The sequence below is a fragment of the Sus scrofa genome, chromosome 2 (assembly GCF_000003025.6).
Source record: "Sus scrofa isolate TJ Tabasco breed Duroc chromosome 2, Sscrofa11.1, whole genome shotgun sequence".
Classification (NCBI taxonomy): Eukaryota; Metazoa; Chordata; class Mammalia; order Artiodactyla; family Suidae; genus Sus; species Sus scrofa.
In genome coordinates this window covers 98251314-98272896 of record NC_010444.4, presented here as the reverse complement: position 1 = coordinate 98272896, position 21583 = coordinate 98251314, and the positions used below count along the sequence as shown (strand labels likewise).

Below are 21583 nucleotides of genomic sequence, written 5' to 3'. Positions count from 1 at the left end.
ATGAAGACATGATGATTCTCTTTTAAAATTTATGATTATCCCATTGGATTCTGTCTCCTAGTTCAGAGGACAGTGCCCAGCACATTGCGGGTGTGCAGTAAATGTTTGCTGAATGTATTAAACTTTGTTCTGCATCCTAGTTCTTGAAAATGCCTCTTCCCACTTTTATTGCCTGTTCTGTTCCTCTGATCCAGTCTGCATCCTGATTCCTTCTCAGGATCAAACATTAGTTCCTACTGCCAACTGCATCAAGCCTGGAACCCTCTGCATTGCATTGCAAGACACTTTCAACCTGGCAGGATCTTACCACATAGACACATTCCAACCTTCCCCGACTGGAGCACTTTCTCAAAGCGATCAGTTCTCTCGAATGGTCTTGCATGTGCCATGTTAATTCTATCCTGAGCATCTTCCTGCCTGTCCATCAAGGCCCATTTACACACCCTTTCATACTTCTTTCACTAGTCCTTCAAATCAGAGAGCTGGAGGATGTACTATTTGAAAAGTGCTAGTTTATACATGAAAAAATTATTAGTCACATCCCTTTTACTCCTTTTTACATCGAATTGCCCTGATGTGGACGATAAACTGTATGATACCATTATATATAATGTACATGAGTCATGAAACAAAATGTATAACAAACCCATGAACTCTTCCCTGAAGTTAAGAACTAGAACACTACCAATGACAGTGTATTTTTACAAATTTAATTACTTGCCATAATTTAAAATGAATACATTTAACATTAAAAATCCGATCTGGGAGTTCCCTGGTGGCTTAGTGCATTAAGAACCCAGCATTGACATTCTGTGGCTGTGGCCATGGGTGTGACCAAAAAAATCAGATTTAGGGTTTCTCTTCAAAGAGAAGAAGGCAAGGCAACACTGGGCCTGAATTTCTGGACTGTCTAAAACAACAACAACCAAAACAAAAGTAAAAACATGGATTAGACATGACCTTCTGGTTTGTCACTGTCTGAATGGCCCTCTTGAATCACTTACGGTATTTGTCTGGCCCTGAGGTAATACTTGAGTTTGAAGGACAAAGGGCCCATGTTTCTCTGTCAGGGAAGTGGAAGAACTGTTTAACTTAGAAGAACCTCAAAGTAGATCACTGACAGGTTGCCATTTTATAAAGCTGCTACGGCCTAGAGCAGCTTGATCTGGGGGAGGAACTGAAGGGCTCATTAATAGTGGGATCAACTACAGAGAAACAGAGAAGACCCCAGGATCAGCACTGGGGAAGAACGGGGCTTGATGAAAAAACCAGCACCAACTCCCTCTGATTGCACAGTTGGCCTGCTCTAAATGCCACCAGGAATGCATAAGCATTTGTCCGCCATTGGGGAAAAACACACGAGAAAGAAGTTCTGAACTGAGAGCCTGCTGAGCAGACCATGAGGGATTGGAGCACCCTGAGCTGGGAGATTCAGCGTGGGGTACAGCTTCACAAGCAAACAGGTGTCACCAGCTCGTTCAGTAGGCCAGAGCTCTGGGAGATGGCAGCAGGTTCTAGACCCAGCCTCCCCTTGAGTCATCACATCTGTATGGCTCACCTCACTCTCCTTTCCAATTTCCTCCCAGGTGGCATAAATGCACAATACTCACATCCCAATCCCTCGCTAAGACTCAGAAAGGACACATATTACAGACAAATAAGACACGGCAGGACTGGGAGTAGCCCAGGTTTCTCGTCTCCTTGTTATTCATTCAATGGTCTAGGAAAGTATTTGGCAGTGAATGTTCTGATTTTTCTGAAAGGTATTTTTGTGCCTATATTTTAAGCCAAAATGTCATGAGAAATCCCACAACTGTGATAATGCTCTCCCCCTTGGTAAACTGAACAGGTAGATTCAAAGGAATGATAGGTAATAATTCACATTCATCTAGCATCTCTCCTTTCCTCAACATCTCAACATACTTTAGTTATGAAAGCTAGATGATTAATCCTTTTTACAGACATAGAGACTGAGTGGGGATCAGACAGATTCATTGAGCTGCCCATGTCACACAGCAGGGAAGTCACAGAATGAAGATAGCCAATTGGTCTTCTGGCTCCCAGTGTAGGGTGTTGTCTGCAAAACCCAGTATGGCCTCTTATGGAAGCAGCTCTAATCATGTGACTTCTTTGTCCCCCAGGTTTGAAGTGTTCATCAAAAAAAGATAATAGACCACAGGATCTAACACAGGGTTCTCTGACCTCAAAGCCCATTCTTATTTTCTATGGCCTTTTAAAATGTAAAATGATATACAAATTTATAGATTAAATTTCAAATTCCTGGCACATATTCAATCACCAGCCTACTTCACTCAATAGTTACCGTGCAGTAAACACTCAGGTATTACAGAATACATACAAACATTTAAAATTGTATTGAAGCATAAAAATAAATTGAATCCAACAAAAATTTATAACACATACTGAATTTCTTTACATAGACTCTCATCTCCAAACTCCACGAAACCTCATAAACTAATTATAAAAATCCTTATCTGATAAATGAGGAGACTGAAAGTCATACAGATAATAGACTATAGGCGTTCCCATCACAGCTCAACTGAAACAAATCTGACTAGGAACCATGAGGTTGCAGGTTTGATCCCTGGCCTTGCTCAGTGGATTAAGGATCCAGCATTGCTGTGAGCTGTGGTGTAGGTTGCAGACTCGGCTTGGATCTAGCATTGCTATAGCTATGGCATAGGCTGGCAGCTGTAGCTTTGATTAGACCCCTAGCCTGGGAACCTCCATATGCCGTGGGTGTGGCCCTAAAAAGACAAAATAAAATAAAATTTAAAAAATAGAACTTAAGCCTTAAAAAAAAAAGCTAATAGTCCATAGGATCTAACACAGGGCTCTCTGACCCCAAAGCCCATTCTTATTTTCTATGGCCTTTTAAAATATACGATATACAAAGGTTCTATTCCTTCAACGTACTTTTGAGGAAAAATAATCGAAACCTTTCCAAATTTTACTTTTCCACCTTGATGGCTGCCTAACTCTGTTTAGTACACTGAGCTGCAGAAGTTTTTGAAGTTAAGTAAGTCCTTGTAGTTTTATGCAATGTCACTGAAAGAGAAATTTATTAATGAGTTCTTTGCGGAGTTCAAGTATTTGGACTTTGATTCTGAATGTTTTCATTTGTGTACAAGGACATGCTACTTATTTTCTTCTGAATCAAAAAGAAGTCCATTTAGCTGTTTCCAGTAGGGAAATGTTTACCATGACATTTGTGTCACTGGCCTGAGGTAAAATTGGGAAGTTAAGGGACCAGAGATACTGGAGAGTCAGATTAGTCTTGCTGGGAGAAGCCCCTGTGAAGAAAGACCCTGTTGCTATGCTCCCAGATTGACATTTTCTAGAATCTGGTCAGCTTTGGATCAACATAAATATGCCAGGACTCAAAATGCTTCCTGTTAGGGATGTAAGCAGAGGGCATGCCCTCCCATCCTGGACTCACCCTCTCTGTTGGCTGAGTCTGTTCTAGTTAGTTCAGCACCTTCTCCCATTGCCTACAATGAAGTCTGTATCAGGATCACTGTTCTCATTCTCCTAAAGTCCTGGCTGGGGACATTGATGATCCATTGGGAAGTTCTATTTAAATAACTAATAATAACTAGGGCACCACTGTCTAGAACTGACTGTCTCACTTGCTTGTGAAGAGGCCGATACACTTTGAGAACAACTAATTGAAGGAAATGTCTGTCCTCTTTTCAGAGTGAAATGCGAATTTCTCATAGAAAAATAATTTCTTTTAGAAATAAAAAGGTCAATGATGTTTTCTTTTTCTTTGTGTGTGTGTTTGTTTTTAAAGAAATTCAATATGGTTAAAATTCAAATGGAAAAAGAAGTCCATTACTGGCTTTGGGAAAAGGGCTTCTATTTTATACCAATTCAATGAATTTCAAACAAAAAATATAATTCATTAGGATGAAATTCTGTGTTGGGAGTGGAAAGGTAAGAAAGTTCAAAGAGAAAAGAGAATGGTAGAAAAATTTCCAACTGTAAAAGAAAAGCCTGTTCATATAGATTTAAAATAAAGTGAATGACAGTGGGTATTGAATTGCTCTGGTACTTAGACTCCCTTGTTATTAGTTTGAAAGAAAAAATGTAAACTTTTTTAAAAAGCACTAAAATGTATAATACAGTGGATATTACATCGCTTGATGCTATTTCAATTTATGATAAAAACCTTCAGCTGTTTGTTTCCATGTATGCAAAGTGTAACATGGCTTTTCAAAGTTGTTCAGCAGTTGAAATGAAAAAGACTGGGAAGACCCGCCTATTTGACTGGGAGTGGCCCACAGTTAAGTGGACCTGAGACAGGTCAAGGTTTGCAAACCCAGGCATCACAGAGGCCAGGCAGGCTAACATAATGCAGTGATACAGGTCTGCTGGGCACTGGACAAATCGAAGAACATATGTCCTATCTTAAGGGGCATCCATTACTCAGCTCCAATTAAGAAATATTGTGCTAGATTTTAAGCACTCTACTGCTAGATTTTTTTTTTAAAGAAATTCTGGGTTTTTATATCTCTTAATTTTTGAATTTTGGCTAAAAAAAATTAAAGTGCAATGAAGTTCACCTAAAGCTCCCTGATGGCCCTAAGCTGGCCAATGTGTCAATTGTGCATTCCTCTGTGGATGAAGGGGTAGGTGGCCTGGTCCTTTGATTTAACCATATTTCATGATGGAAGTAGAGGGTAGTGCTTGACTATAGTACTTTTTCTAAAAATAGATGAAGCTTAGTGTTAGAGACTTCTATTTTGGTCTTTTTAAGTCTTTACTTCCTAAAGAGTTTAGTGAACTCTAAGGAATGCTAAATTCAGTCTATAAGTAAGTGAGTCATTCCATGCATTCCTGAATGGAATGCATTTAATACTTGTTATATATATATATATATACATACACACACACACACACATATATATATACACACACACACCCAGATCTAATTTAATTATGTTGCAAGAATTCATTTTATGCTTCCAGAGTTGTAATCAACTGAGTGTCTTGGAGTACTGGGGACATAAGCTGCCATGAGAATTCTTTGTAATGTGAAAACTCTTTCAGTCCTAACTTGAGTGAGCATTTTTATATAATTGTTCCTTCCCTTCTGCAGGAAACTCTGGTCTCTCTAGTTGTTGTGCTAACCAACCATGCTACAGTGTCCTCTGCGGGATGCTATTTTATTCACCTTTTTTGTTTTGTTTTGTTTTGTTTTGTTTTTGTTAATAGCTGCACCTGTGGCATATGGAAGTTCCCAGGCTAGTGATTAAATTGGAGCTGACTGCCAGCCTGCACCACAGCCTCAGCAACTCGGGATCTGAGCCACGTCTGTGACCAACACTACAGCTCACAGTATTGTGGGATCCTTAGCCCACTAAGCGAGCCCAAGGATTGAACCCACATCCTAATGGATCCTAGTTGGGTTCATTACAACTAAGCCACACTGGACTTATTCACCCTTTAAAAGTAGGTATCATCTAAAATGCTCTTTTTGTTTCCTTTCCTCTCTCATGTTTTCCCTTCCTCCTCCTCCCCTCCCTTCCTCACCTCTTTTCTTTCTCTCTCTTAGCTTTTACTCTTCCAGACTAAATTTATTCATCCCCATAGCTTCATCTGGATTCTCTGCATGATGCATTTCAGATTGCCTTCAACTCTCGTTCCTCGCCAAAGACCTCAACTTGGTTATTGAAGAGCCACTAGGCCAAACGATCAAACTATCCACATCTGAGCTCATCGGTTTTCCCCTGAAAACAAAAAAACAAATGCTCTATACACACTTCCTCAGTCTCCTATGTGGGAAGCACGAGCTTTTGCTGACTGTCCTCTAAGCGTTTCCTCAGCATTTCTCTTTTTTTTCTTTTTGCTCTCCAGATCTAAGGCCTAAATCTTCTTCCCTTGGACCACTGTAACCACCTCCCAGCCTTTCTGATTTTGCTTCTAAATTTACTCTTCAGACTTTCATGAGAGTAATTTTGCCTCAAAACCAGTGGGAACACGCTGTTCCTCTCCTCAAAAACCTCCAGGGCTCACTGGGTTCTATAAAAATCCCACCCCTTATCATGGCATCTGAAGAGTGTTTTAATATCATGCAGGATATCAGTAAGTGTTCTGCTCTCCCAAATGCATCTATCACTAAATGTGCTCTGGAAGCTCCAGGTTCAATCAAATGAAGGGGGTTTCCTTACTCTAGTCATTTTGGAGCTGCTAAAATGCTCAGGTGAATTGTGATTCTCTGCAGTTTCCCAAATATATCTGATGCTTTCACCAAAGAGTTCTACAAAGAGCTCGGGGAGGGTGCTCACTGAAACCCAGAGAAACTACACTAAAGTATCAATAATGCAGGTAAACTACCCTCCAGGCTTTTCTCCTGATCCCTGGCTTCACCCACTCTCCACCCCAGCCACAATGCATGCTTGTCCTCCCTGAGCAGGAGTGTACCCTCACCCCCGGGTTTTGGATAATCCTATTTGCTAGGTCTGCAGCACCTTTCCTCTACGCTTTACTTAAAACCTACATAAGAGCCAAGGGAGAAGCATTTTTTTTAAAAAGTGCTTTGAAAATAGAATGTGTACATGCATGTGTAACTGGATCACCATGCTGTACAGTAGAAAAAAAAAATTGTATTGGGGAAATAATTAAAAACATAAAATAAAATTTTAAAAAAAGTGCTTTGATATCCTCAATAATTAATAACTCTCTGCACAACTCTTTTTTATGTCAGGTGTGTGCAAATGTCTATTCCTTTAAGTTTCACTTTTCTTTCTTTCTTTGTCTTTTAGGGCTGCACCTGTGGCATTTGGAAGTTCCTGGGCTAGAGGTTGAATAGGAGCTACAGCCACAGCCAGATCCGAGCCACATCTGCAACCTACGCCGAAGCTTGCAGGAACACTGGATCTTTAACCCACTGACCGAGGTCAGGGATTGAACCCACATCCTCATGGATCTTAGTTGGTTTTTAACATGGCTGAGCCACAGTAGGGACTCCTTTCCTTCTTTCCTTCCCCCCTCCCTTTCTATTATGCATTCATTCTCCAATATCTACAAAAGGTTTACCAAGTGGCAAGCACTAATCTGAGTCTGGGGATATATACAGCAGAATGTACTTTTGATGAATGATTTCAATAGGTTCACCTGAGCATGGACAAATTTTCTTGCTTGTTTGTACATCTAGAAATGAAAAGTTCACTTAACTTATTATAACAACGTCAGTTCAACATTTTTATGAGGGCAAAAAAAAAAAAGGTGCATATATGATTTGAAAATAACTATCCACTGGGATCACAGATTGAGTGAAGTTAAATGTACAGGACGAGCCAGTGAAATTCTATATGTGATGGCACTTTGAGAACTGTAGAACTATATGAGGCCCATTATGTTGCCTTGGAAAGTTTCTGCTTCAAAGAGACTGCTTAAGAATTTCCCTTTGGCAGGTCAGAGCCAAAGCTCTCTCCATGAGATCCCCACCAGATTCTCACAGCCCTGAATTTGTCTTAGTAACATCCTGGTATTCCAGCAAGATTCCAGTGAAGAGATATTTACATCAAGTTAGAGTATGTCTTTTTCTTAAAAAGAAAATTATAAATTATTTTTAGGTTGTCTTATATTTGGTGCCAAGAACAAAATATCCTAGAATTTGGCGGGGATTAGGAATGGGTCATGAGAATGAGGATGTGCTAAGGGTGACAGATTGAACTTTTGCAACTTCATGGGAAGACGATATAAACTGTACTGCAGCAAGGTGCCTTCTAACGGGGTTTGTGAGTTCACACATACCTGTTTTGAGTGCAAATATCAAGTCATCAAATTCCTGGGACTCTTCGTCGGCTATCAGTGATCCTTGGCCATAGACTCCAGAGGAAGAGAATGTGGCACCATTTTGAGGGCTCGGCTTTAAGCCAGGGCTGGCCTGACTGCCTTGCTGGAAGGATGCTCTCTCCCAGTCAGGTGGCACCTTTTTGGGTTGGGATTGAGAGATAAGGAAACCGTAATATGAGTACATATATATTTATCCTAGAATCTATGGGAATCATTTATCTCTGTCTCCCACTGCAAAGACCAATGAAAGGGTTGTTGAACTGTTTAGAATTAAGACCTTTAATTTTACCTTTGCTCCTTAGAAAAGTATGTCTCTGCATCTAGTCATGCTAAACCGTTTCTCTAATAGGATTACTTGTAGATTTCTATGCTATCAAATGTGGAGAAAGAGAATGATTTTTTAACCCAATTGGAACATTCATTTTTTTCATAGGAATGTACAAAGAAAACTGTTAAACATGTAAGAACTGGAGAAGAATCCTGATAATATTTAAGATACAACATAGAATTTTAAGTAGAGTAGCTATCTATAAGGACATACTGAATTGAAAAAAAAAAGTTCTTGATGGAATTCTGAACTCCTCCTTTTTAAAATTAAATGATTAAAAAAGACACTGCTATAATGAAAAGATTATACTGACAAATAACCCTCAATCCTTCCTTTCCTAATGCATTCCCTTCTCTGCTTGGCTTTCCAGAATGTCTCTGCCAGTCTCTCGCTGGATCAAGGCCAATTCTAAGCCTCCAAGGAATGCAAAACACACTTTAGGGTTTGCCATTGTGCTCCACCCAAAATGAACGTTTAAGTAGTTAGGCTCAGGCCAGGAATTGAGCTGTCACAGCTGCTGCCTCCCAATATAAGGTTTTCTGAGAGATTGTAGGGCTGCCTTACAAGGAAAAAAAATGATTTGAGGGCTGGAAAAGTACATTTGACAGAAGATGAAACCTAAAAATATTTCACTAAGAAGCTGAACATCTGGACTAGCACATTCAATACAGTGATGGTTCAATACAGCAAGGGGATGCTACAAATGCTTTATACCTTTGTTCTCTATTATAGTAGCCACCAGACACACATGGCTACTAAGCACTTGAACTTGGCCAGAAGTGACTGATGAAGTGAATTTTAATGTTATTTAATTCTGTTTAGCTTAAACTTAGCTACACAAGACTTAATGGCTAATACATAGTTCAGATCTAGACAAATGCTAGATGGGGTAGCCAAGCAAAGAGACAAAAAAACAAAAATTTTTTTTTGAATTGCTGATCCTGAAATATTGTTATCAACTGTGATGTGAAAATAATTCAGTTTCACATTTTTAAGAACTTTGAGGATATAAAAATGGTACGAGAATTCTAAACTTGTAAGGGTACTAAACACATATCTCAATTTTTAAATGCAGTACTTTATTTGTGATTACTTACCTGAATTTTCACCTGACATAAGTAAAATTACTTTCTACATTAACATGGAAGACAAAAAAGTATCACTGAGCAGATCGATTAACTATCTACCTACTTAACTGTCTATAAACTCTTCTCAGATAGACGTACTTTGATTTCCTGTTATTTTTCAGGTTGCTAACACAAATGCTGTTCCCCCTGGGCAATTTAATAGAGAGAGGGCAACATGAGCTATGTAAGAAATGGTGGGCAAGCACGTCTCGGGCACTGCAGAAATGGTCAAGCATAGGATTACCATGTCTTCCTGGACAAATGTCTCCAGCTACGTTTTGAAATATGAGCAGTAGTGCCATTGCTATGGCGGCCCTACCGATAGGTTGGTGATTTAGACACAGGAACCCCAAATGATGCAGACAGAGAACAACGGGAGGTTTGTTTGAGGGTTTGCTGTGACTAAAGTAGTGAACTGGGATGGATAAAGGAAGAGAGCCTCGAAAATATTTTTAGGAAGAAAGAGTATTTGAAAAGCCATTTCTGAAGCAGATTCCGTCACTGCCATGTCAAACTGGGAAGCTTTTGAAGAAAGAGATGACAAATTATGCTCTGACAAACCACTGATCAGTAGTGTTCACTAAGCAAAGAGGAAGAAGAATTAAATAACAGACATGATACTGCAGTACTCACATCAAATACCAGAGATCAGAGAATGTCAGTAGGAAAAGAATTTACAAGTTCCGTGGCATCATTTAACTTGTACCCTTTATAAAAGAGAAAGGTTGTATATGAAAGAGAGAGAGAGAGAGAGATTCAGAGAGAGAAAGAAAAAAAAAAAAGAGAGAGAGAGATAGAGAAAGGGCAAGGGCAGGCACCTCCTCCATAGCACTGATAAGATTCTGTGTGGACTTGCTGATTTCCCCTCCGGCAGGAGGCATTCCGCTCCCAGGTGTGAAGAAGGCTGTGCTGGGCCCTGGGTGCCCATTCATTTCCACTGTGTAGCTGGCCTTCATCGGACAACATGTCTGGTTGTGTAGAATGAAATAAACCACAAAAACGTAAAGTCCCTGCAACAGAAAGAACATCAGCATGTCAAAGGAAGTTCTGCTATCAGAACTAAATAATAAACATGATTGTAAGCACAGCTGATATTCTACACGTATTCTCCAAATTCTACAGCAAACCAAGAATTACAGAACATGTTAGAAGTCTAGTAAGACGCCATTGTAAATTTCTGAAGGTCACACAAGTTCTCCGGTGTCATTTGAGAAAACTGCCCTCTCGCTCACAAGCCATTTTTTTCTTGGTTAAAACCTAAGTAACTCTGAAATCTAGCTCTACTCATATGTGGAAACAGAATTACAGAAGTCTATCTGATAAGCTGTGTACGTTTTGTTTTAGAGGGCAAACCTCTGGCTTTTCAAAAAAATTATGGTCTTTTCCCACTTTTACACTTATTTTCATTTTTTTCTTAGCAAAATGGTTAAAGTGAGATACTAATGCTCTAGCCACCGTGGAGACTGATAGAAGAGCAACACTAAACAAGCCTTCAGATTTTGTCTATGTATCTCAACTACTTATCTCATTTGCAAATAAAATCACTGGGTAGGGACTCAGAGGAATTCTATGGATTGCTTAATATGCAGCATGTGTAGCTTCTCAGTAAATGTAACATGAGAACAACAAAGCCATCTTGTGCATTCTTAAACATGGGCTGGCCCTTTAAAGTCTTTTGCAACCAGTCAAACTCTTGACAATTGCTCTGCTTCCTTCCATCACAGAAAACAACTCACATTTTGCAATTGTGCTCCAGACAGTGCCTACACTGGCTTTCCTTCATGATTTCTACAAGGGATCTACTGTATACTTCTAATGGTGGTTCTATAAAGCTTGGTAATTTTGACCTTTACACTCAGCCAAAAAAATATGTTAAAATGTGCCTTTTGTATCTGTTAATTCTGGTGTTTAAGTTTGGAAGCAAGTAAGAATCTCCTTAGTTACTACAAGTCTTAAATTAATCCACAAACATGAAAGCAAGACACTCAGCTTACTAAAGGAAAAAAGGAGTTAATGCCAAGATTCTTCATAAAACACAAATAAGTATCATTATTTTGAGAAGTTTGCAGTCTCCCATAGTTCCTAATATTTCTAATAGTGTAGAGGCAGTAAAGCAAATGATACTGTGGGCTGGAAACTTTTTATCTGCTGGTATAAATAATAAAAAGTCTAATAGAAAATACTCAAAGCACAAGAATTATAACTAACTTTTTCTTTCTTTCTTTTTTTTTGGTCTTTTTAGGGCCACACCCACAACATAAGGAGGTTCCCAGGCTAGGGGTCTAATTGGAGCTGTAGCCGCAGGCCTACACCAGAGCCACAGCAATGCCAGATATGAGCTGAGTCTGTGACCTACACCGCTGCTCACGGCAACACCGGATCCTTAACCCACTAAGGGAGGCCAGGGATGGAACCCACAACCTCATGGTTTCTAGTCAGATTTGCTTCCACTGCACCACAACGGGAACTCCACAACTAACTTTTAATGTAAAATGATATTAGAGAACAGTCTGCAAGGTATGAATGTTAGCCTTTGATCTGTGTTGCCATTTCTGGAATACTGTTATAAATTAGGCTTTTCTCCTCTTTCTACCAAAATGACCCCTTCCAAGGTGGCATCCAGTTTATATAATTAACAAATATGTTTTAAAATCAGTGTTAATTTGCTAAAAATATTTTTACATGTAATTACTCTAACCATGATATAAAATTAGTAACAGAAACATTCAGTTCCTTTTGAATTAGGGTTGCTTTGTTTTTTTAGAAACATTAATATTCTAAATTACGTAGGGCAAGTGAATTAGTTTCACGTGCAAGTGATATCATGAACATGTTTCTTAGTAGAAACAAATCTTCCTGAAAACACACACACACATCCAAAATTTTCTTGTACAAGTAATTTTTCACATGGGTATGACCTAATTACATTGGCTAAAGCAATAGACAAAACAGGAAAAAAAAATTAAACTGTCAGCCTTAAAAATTGTGAGAATGTCACTGATTTATTTCAGGATTTCTCTAAGTGTCACTAAGTGATAGGGTAAAAGCTAGATCAGGAAACAAAAACCATGCCCTAAAAATCCATCTCCAAGGACCCATTTGTTAAAACAGCACATTCTCCCTTGTTTGTTTTTATATCTAGCCTTTTGTGCTTCAGAGAAAGAACTGCCTGCTGAAAATAACTTGCATGTGAAAACTGCATTTTTTTCTTAAAAGCATATTTACATAAAGAGTAAATATTTTGCATCTTTTAGATGTGCACTGGGCAACATAAACTCTGTTAACATGGAAAGAAAAGCATGTTTCAGTGTAGATTTGGCATTTGCCTGTGTCCAGCCCAGGCTGGGCAAATAGAGAAAAAGGACCTTCATTATCCAAAGTACTCAGCTGTGGAGGTTTCTGACCTCAGAGGAAAAACAAGTCCTTATTGCAAACTCTGTATGTTAAATCTCAGGCTCTCCTTTGTATGGTGTTCTGTCAAAGAATTTTTTTTTTCTTTTTTTGGCTTTTGGCTTTTGTCTTTTGTCTTTTTAGGGCCGCTCCCACAGGCATATGGAGGTTCCCAGGCTAGGGGTTGAATCAGAGCTGTAGCTGCCAGTCTATACCACAGCTGCAGCAACTCAGGATCCAAGCAGAGACTTCGACTTACACCACAGATCATGGCAACCTTAACCCACTGAGCAAGGCCAGGGATTGAACCCAAGTCCTCATGGATACTAGTCAGGTTCGTTAACCACTGAGTCATGACCGAAACTCCTGTCAAGGAACTTTAAGAGAGAATCTAGAATCTCAATGATTCAATTCACTGTGCTGACCACCCTCTATGTGCTCTAGCAGCCAATGAGATACAAGGACAGATCCCTTGGCTCCAACTGCTCAGTTGCTCACAAAAGCAACAATACCCTACAAAATCATAGGTTCACTGTTTCAAAAGCAGGGCATATATAATTCATCTGTTGTTCTTATTCTTTCCTTAGTGAAAGTTCACAGAGAAAGGAATTCTAACTGTGCACTACTGTTTTTTGTTTTGTTTTGTTTTGTTTTTTGGCCGTGCCTGCAGCAATTCAATTCTAGGGCCAAGAATTGAACCTAAGTTACAGCAGCAACACTGGATCCTTAACCCACTGAGCCATCAGGGAACTCCATGCATTGCTGTTTTGGTGATTTTATTAGATCTCCTACTCCAGTGATGAAAAATGCTTTCCAAAGTCTTTAGTTATATTGTATCTTGATTGATCATACCCACTTTGGCCAATTTTGGATTTCTTTTGATCCAGAAGTTTAAACTTACTAGCAAACATTCAGTGAGACACAGATGAGACCACAGTGGTTTACAGGAGTTAATAAATATTCTTAATATCATCAAGAAGTAAATAAGTACAGGCGATTTTGGCTGCTTATCTCAATAATTTATGCTGGTTCGATATGAAGTAGGAAAGAATCAACATCTTACTTGACAAATTTACCCAAGAAGTGGTGGCAGAAAGTATGTAAAACAGGAAGTTGATTAACCAGCCTGCCTCTGAAGGAAGAGAAGTTATGGAGCTTCATACCAATTTGAAAAACTCAGATGAATGTCCCCTCTAAGGACTAAGACACAATCTTAGTCTATATTAGACTAACAATAACAATTAAGCTTTGTAGGACTTGTAAAAAGATCTCAGAAGAAGGTAAAACCAGGTACCATACCATAACTACAGGCGTGCTCTCTTAGCAGTCCTTTTTATCCCTGCCTCTCCCATCCCATAATTTCTTCAGGTTATAGACAAGTGGTGAAAAATATCAAATGCATTAAATGAGCCTGCTTAACAGCTGTCCAGGCTCATTCCTTTAATTTTTTTGTCTCTAAAAAAAGTGAAACATTGCTTCATTATTTTGTCTGCATTCTGAATGCTAGCCTGCACACACAGTTGGAGCTGGTGTGACAGACCTCACACTACATCTTCCACCAGTAAGCACTGACACACCCACACAGCAAGGGCTCTCTACAATCCTGACCTAAATGTGTTCAGCATCCTGACATACTGACAACACATGACCTCTATTTCTAATAGTTATTTTAGATTCTGGCCAAGAGTTATTATACATGATAAAAAAAAATACAGGTGATAGTGCATAGCCTGACATTAAATCACAAAAAATGGAATCAGCCTAAATATTAATATATAAATTTTGTAGTGGTGCCAGAATTTAAATATTTGAGGAATAAAAAACTAGAGACCATATATCTCATGGTATGCTATGAGAGCTGATGAATAACTGTGCTATCAGTAGCTGGAACTGGTATGGATGAGGGAGATCATCCATGTCTCACTCAGAGAATGTGAAAATAAAGGAAGAGAATTTGGACCTTTATATTAATAAAGGTCCAATGAATTAAGATAAAAAAGAGAGATTAAAGGAATTGAAGAAGCTAATAGTACGAAAAATACTCAGGAAATGGTAATTGCTGTCCTTTAAATAGGGAATCCAATGAATGTAAGTGAGGATGGAATAAAAATGGGTATTCCTGTTGTGGCACAACAGGTTAAGAATCTGGTGTTGTCCCTCAGTGGTGCAGGTTCTGTCCCGGCCTGGTGCAGTGGGTTAAAGATCCAGCATGGCCACAGCTGTAATGTAGGTCACAGCTGCACCTTGCATTCGGTCCCTGGCTAGGGAACTTCCACATGCCACAGGTGCAGTCAAAAAAGGATAACAATGAAAGAAAAAATATATATAATACTAATTCAAGAAAAGTTTCCAGGGGGAGGGGGCGGGGAGGACAAAAAAACTTAATCTGCAGATTGAAAGTTTAATTTCATGTATCAGGGAAATTTTGATACAAATTCTTTAAAACTACATCATAGCCTTATTAAGTTTTAAACTTTAAGAGATTTCAGTAGAAAAAAAAGCCAGTCTCTCAAAAAAGTAGTACATTTTAGGCTGCCTTCAAGCTTCTTTACATCAGCTTTTAATGTTAAGAGACAGTGGAGCAATATCTATTTAATTCTGGAGGATAAAATGTATACCCAGCCAATATAGCATTTGAAATAATTAAACATAAAAAAATACTAGGAATGTAGCATTCATATATTTTATTGGGGAAAAAAACTTTCAAAAATCTCTAGATATATATTAATTCTGTTATGAAAAATGGTTAAGAAATAGGCAGAGGAATCCTATAAGTGACCTAATCAAAACCACCTATTTTTTAGATAGCCTAAGAAAGAGTAAAAACAATGCAGGATAAAGGACTTAGAGGAATTAAATCTTCATTAAAATCAGGCTTTTTGTTTTCGTAACTTGGGATTACGAAAAGAATATCTTTTATTAAATAAACTGTAACCTCCCACAAAGCAAGAGACTATGTCCAGTTCACTGTCACATTTCTTAGTTTATAGCATGTTCCCTGGCACACAGAGGGGCCTAAGAAATATTTGTTAAATAAGAAATTATGGTTTTTAAGTATTGTCAATGGGATTGAATAGAATGGGATGGGGACAGGCATGGGTTGCTTTTAGTCCTCTAATTTTCTCACTTTAGGTAATTTGGTAGTTGCTCAATAAAATTTAGTTTCAGCTCAGTCTTGACTTTATGCATTTGAGAAAGACGTACCCACTCTTGGCTGGGTCTCTGCCTCTCTGGTGGTGGACCTGCTTGGCACTGAGCCCTCAGATGACTTCCTGGCTGTCTCTGGCTTCTGCTGGGACTGGGTTTACGTACTGCTGCTGCTACTTCTCTTAAAGGGCTTCACAGCTTTTTGTTTTTGCTTTTCCCTTGGCAGACACTCCTGTGAAGTCCATGATTTGTTGTTTCTGGCTTCACACTGCTCTTGTGCTGCTCACCTACTGCTGTTTTGTATCACCAGTGACTTAGGACGGATCTCACGCCAATGACAGAATTAAAAAGACAACAGTATTTAGGCACTTGTACATTTTTTCAGGTGTGAGATAAGTAGGAATTTTGTCTTTTATTGCTTCATATTTTTTAACTGCTCTTATTTTTCACAGCTTAAGTTGCTTTTATTAATGTTCTTATTTACAGTAAGAATCAGCCATCTAATGTGTGGGTTAAATACACAGAGAAAAGAAACAAGTGAGTCATCTTGATGGCCACTGATTATCAGCACAACCGAAACATTTAGAAATCTTTGGGAACAACTGTTACTCAAATGCTCTTAAAAATACTTGGATGGGATCGGTAATGACCTTGCATTCACCATGGGTCATGTCAAGTTTTTCTAAAATTTTTTTACAAATTTAAGGGACACTATCTATTGGGAACAAGGAATGTCAGTAGAAGTTCAGGTAGCTTAGTCTGCTGGCTTCAGATAAGTCTGTGACTAAAATATCTGGGTAGCAGGCTTTCACTTGCAAGGTTTGGGCTCAGGAAGATGTCTCTTCTCAATTTTGTAATTCCTAGGAGTGACAATTCTTTATGTTTATCATAAATATCCAGAGTATAGACAAGATTTTTTTTTCTTTTATCCAACTAAAGTTTCTAACTGAACTTTAAGGACATATTTTCCTGCATGTCATATGGACAAGAGGAGCCTTTAGCAGTCTTCGTGGTGCTTAATACTCATGTATCAAAAGGCAATTACTAGTCATCCCTCAGCAATCTCCTCTCCAAATGGTATGGTCTTCATTCCTTCGGCCTCTCCTCTTGAACCTTGGCTTCAGTTCAGAGATTCTCGGTGTTCTCCAAGCTTCTGTTAAGTTTCAATGCATGGGGTGCTAATTAGTGGTGATACTATTTATGAGGAGTCAGACTATTTCTGACAAGATAGAAGGAACTGAAAATTAAGGGGTTTTTGTTTTTGTTTTTGTTTTAAAGTTACAATAACACAGACCCCTAACCCCACCAACACTCTGTGTCTGAGGGTTCCTAGATTAGAACATTTTCAGAGGTACAAAATGAGATGGGTGGTGGAATTCAGGCAAAGAAGACTGGAAGAGTTCATGACAGTACTGAGATGGAACTAAAGAATATGGAAGAGGTTTGGAATCCAAGGATAATTTTTTAAGCATTTTAATAAAAAGTGGGAGAAGAAATGAGAGTTGATTCAGTTTTAAATGGGAAAAAAAAATCGAAATTACAAAAATGCCAAGCTGTATCATAAGTATTTATTTAAATATTACTATATTTACAAATACTTTAAAAAATTTGATATAACACTGTAAATGAGCTATAATGGAAAAAAAATCATTTAAGAAAATTTGAGGAGTTCCCTTCGTGACTCAGTGGTTAACGAATCCGACTAGGAACCATGAGTTTCCGGGTTGATCCCTGGCCTCACTCAGTGGGTTAAGGATCTGGCGTTGCCCTGAGCTGTGGTGTAGGTCACAGACACAGCTCTGATCCTGTGTTACTGTGGCTCTGGTGCAGGCCGGCGGCTACAGCTCCGATTCGACCCCTAGCCTGGGAATCTCCATATGCCACAGGTGCGGCCCTAGGAAAGACAAAAAAAAAAAAAAAAAAAAAAAAAATTGAAACCACTTTTGGTTTCTTCTGAGAAATCTATGCCACAGGCACTGGAATTAGTTGGAGTCTGTAGACAATAATGATGACAATAATGAAATAGTTAAAATGAGTTGTTTCATACCCTCTGGGGTGGTTTTTCTATGTGAAAAAGATTATTCAAAAGCTCACTTTTAGTTTCATCTAAGAGTAAAAAGTCTGCTCTGTGTCGAACAAAGTGCAGCAATAGTTCAAATAGCCCCACACTCTATTTGTATACTTAGAGTAAATCATGATGTACACTTTAAATATCTTACAATTTCATTGGTCAATTAGACCTTAATTAAGTTAAAAAAAATAACAAAAAGGATAAACTACTGATACATAAAACAACATGAATAAACTCAAAATCAATACACTGGGTAAAAAAAACAAAAGCCAGATACAAAGGAGTACTCTCTGTTTGATTCTATTTATATAAAATTCTAGAAACTACAATGAATATACAATGACAAAACAGAAACAAAACAAAACAAAATAAAAAAGGAGTTCCCATCGTGGCACAGGGGAAACGAATCTGACTGGGAACCATGAGGTTGCAGGTATGGTATGACCCCTGGCCTTGCTCAACGGGTCAGGGATCTGGTGTTGCCGTGAGCTGTGGTGTAGGTGGCAGACATGGCTCAGATCTGGCATTGCTGTGCTGTGGCTACAGCTCCAATTAGAACCCTAGCCTGGGAACCTCCATATGCCGTGGGTACAGCCCTAAAAACATAAAAAGACTATACACACACACACACACACACACACTCACACACACACACACACACACACACACACACACACACAATGACAGAAAGCAGATCAGTGGTTGACTGGCAAAGGGCAAAGGGAGGGATGTTCTCCAGGGAGGCCTGGGTAATCTTCTGCAGGTGATTGGAAATGTTCTGTATCTTGACTGCGGTTTCATGCGTGTGTAAACACCTGGTATTTTAAAAACATTAGAACAAACAAGGGTTTTGGATTTGTGGTTTTAATAAAGTGAACAATATCTTTTAAACCAAAGGTCTGCATACTTTTCCTGAAGAGAGTCACATAATAAATATTTTAGACTTAGTGAGGCATATGATCTCTAAGTTACAGTGAAATATGAATTTCACAATTTTCACATGTCACAAAGTATTTTTCTCTTTTCCCAACATTTATAGATGAAAAAAAATAGCTTTCAGGGACCTATAAAGAACTCTACAGATGAATCTAAACAGTTTGGGCAGGGTTAGGTAACCAAAGAACAGCACTGGTGATGACAAAAAGGGAAAATTGGATGACCCAGTGCCAATAACAATAAGAGAGGAGAAGGAATCATTTTGCTGTGGAAAATGAAATTAAATATCATCCATGTGGAAAGGAAAATAAGTGAGATTATTTAAGTACTAGACAGGTCGTCAGGAGAGAAGGCAAGGTTAGAGACAAAAGTGTGGAAACGGCTGTGCAGTGGTGGGAAATGAAGGTGTCTGGGTGTATGAGTTTTTAAGGAAGGTACTACTGACAGCAACAGGCTGAGCACTTAGGATTCAGCACAGCTGGAAGACACAATCAGTAAGAGGAACCCATGAAGCAAACAAGGAATGACCGGCTGGTCGGGGAGGTCAGATGTGAGAAGAGGCACAATCATGCTGGAGACCCTAGGAGAAGACTGTTCCAGGGGAATGAAGGGGCTCACATCATCCCAAACAGACATGAAGAAGCAAAAAGAGGCATTTATTCACTGCAGGTGTAACTGATGTCCTTGGGAAAAACAGAGCCCCTCACCGAACGGTACCTTTTCCTCAGCAGCACTCTATATTATATAGTTCAGTCTATTGTCATCCCCCTCCAGAGAGTGGTGAGAATAGACTGAAATATGAGACACACAGTGTTGTCAAGGAAAGGTATCTTTAGGGAATGACCTGTCTCAGGACACGAGATCAGCCAGTGTGATAACTATGTCATGACACTGGATGGGGTGCTTTCTTCCTCCGACCTCATCTACTTATTTCATTATTATTCTTATTCAGAGCCAAAGACTGTATAGCACAGAACTTAATTTCTGTCAACTACAAACTTCGGGCGGCCCATCTGAAGAGGCTGAATGAACACTGAATATTTCACACTAATACAATGCCGGATTAATGTGGGTGTGCCTTTCTGACAATTTTAGAAAGGTCCCTTTGGGAGATGCCCAATTTTTGTACTTTTGACTTATTCCTGTCCCATAGGTTGCCAAAAGCAGACAGGCAGCCAATGACACACTACACCTGGGCTTCTACATCTTTTATATTGCTTTTGAAAGGAAAAAAAGAATTTAGTAAACTTTTAAGAAGCTATTCATTTCATCATAATGTGGTTGACTGAATATCAAAGATGATCCAAATGGTCTTGTTTTAGAAATATTCTTGGATAGGAGTTCCCATTGTGGTTCAGTGGAAATGAATCCGACTACTATCCATGAAGATGCAGGTTCAATCCCTGGCCTCCCTCACTGGGTTAAGGATCTGGTGTTGCCATGAGCTGTGGTGTAGGTCACAGAAAGGGCTCAGACCTGGTGATGTTGTGGCTGTGGTGTAGGCTAGCAGCTATAGCTCCAATTCCACTCCTAGGCTGGGAACCTCCATATGCTGTGGGTGCAGTCCTAAAAAGACAAAAAAAAAAAAAAATTCTTGGATAAACCAATTCCAAAATAAGGATATAGTCCTTGTAAATTTTACAGAAATGTGGAATCCAACATCCTATGCTTTGCTATACTGAAATACTCAGGTATAAATCATGCACTAAGGAGATGGAAGGAGATTCTTATTACAATTCACAAAACTGGAAAATTCTGAGACATCTCAACAGCAGATAAAAACTCTGAGTGGTCACATTTCTGGGAATCCTCAAATTTATAGATTTGAGATAATATAGCTACCAGAAATCAATGATAGTTCTAGATATTAAGAACCAGATTACATATTACCAAAATATTACTTGTTATCTTCAAATATTCTTTTCTCATGATTAACAAGCTACTTTGCCAGGAAAAACCTTTTTGTATCTTTTGGTTACAATTTTCTAGTTACACTGCAAGGACACTAAGATAGCACCAGGGATGCTCTATGGAATAAATAATTAACAAAACTCTAAAAAAAATTTCATGGACATTTAAAGAACAAAAATTTAAAGCAGTCCAAGTTTACTGTTAATATTTATTGCGGGGGGGGGTGGAATACAGAGAAGCCAAAACACTCCCAAACTTAGACCAAACTTTTAACACTCAGAAATAACCACTCTATCTTGGGTATAAACTTTCTTAAAACTACAATTTCTAGAGAGGGTTGATTTTCCCCAACCCGTTAATTATGTAAGGGTGCATTTTCCTATGTAAGCATTTTTGGGGAATAGGAGCTGAAGGTTGGATTTACAGTTGGGCAATAGCTGAATAAACCTCAGATCCTGATTTGCCTGAGACAGCACTGGTTTGCTTGGGATTCCTGGCTTGGCCTGTTGTCTCAGCATTTTTTTTTTTTTTTAACATCAGCCCCTTACCCTCAAGCATCAGTGACAGTGAATTATATGGCAGCTTAGGGCAGCTAGATAAGGCTCAAGAAGGACGCAGCCCTGTGGAGGCCATACTATTTGAAACAGCAGAGTTACTGAGTATATCCTAATAAAAACCCAGAGTCTAACCAGCCATCTTTACATGAGGATGGTGTGCAATTTAAATTCTCTCCTAACCATCTTTGATTCATGTATTAAGTCAACACATAACAATTAAATGTCCACCTAGTAGCACACTTAGGTTCCAGGTATGCAGTGAACAGACAGGCTCAGTGCTTTCCTGGTAACT

The 21583-nt window shown here is 38.9% G+C and overlaps 1 protein-coding gene across 5 annotated transcripts in view; it reads right to left on the bottom strand.

Moving 5' to 3' along the window:
* The window catches only part of ADGRV1 (adhesion G protein-coupled receptor V1), a 574200-nt gene that overhangs the window by 4951 nt on the left and 547666 nt on the right, over positions 1–21583 (bottom strand). For all 5 annotated transcript variants that reach the window (XM_021085372.1, XM_021085373.1, XM_021085375.1 and 2 more), the window contains 2 exons: positions 10098–10289; positions 7783–7960 (listed from right to left, as the gene is read on the bottom strand). In XM_021085372.1, the coding sequence (XP_020941031.1) occupies positions 7783–7960; positions 10098–10289 (370 nt within the window). The remainder of the gene's footprint in view (positions 1–7782; positions 7961–10097; positions 10290–21583) is intronic.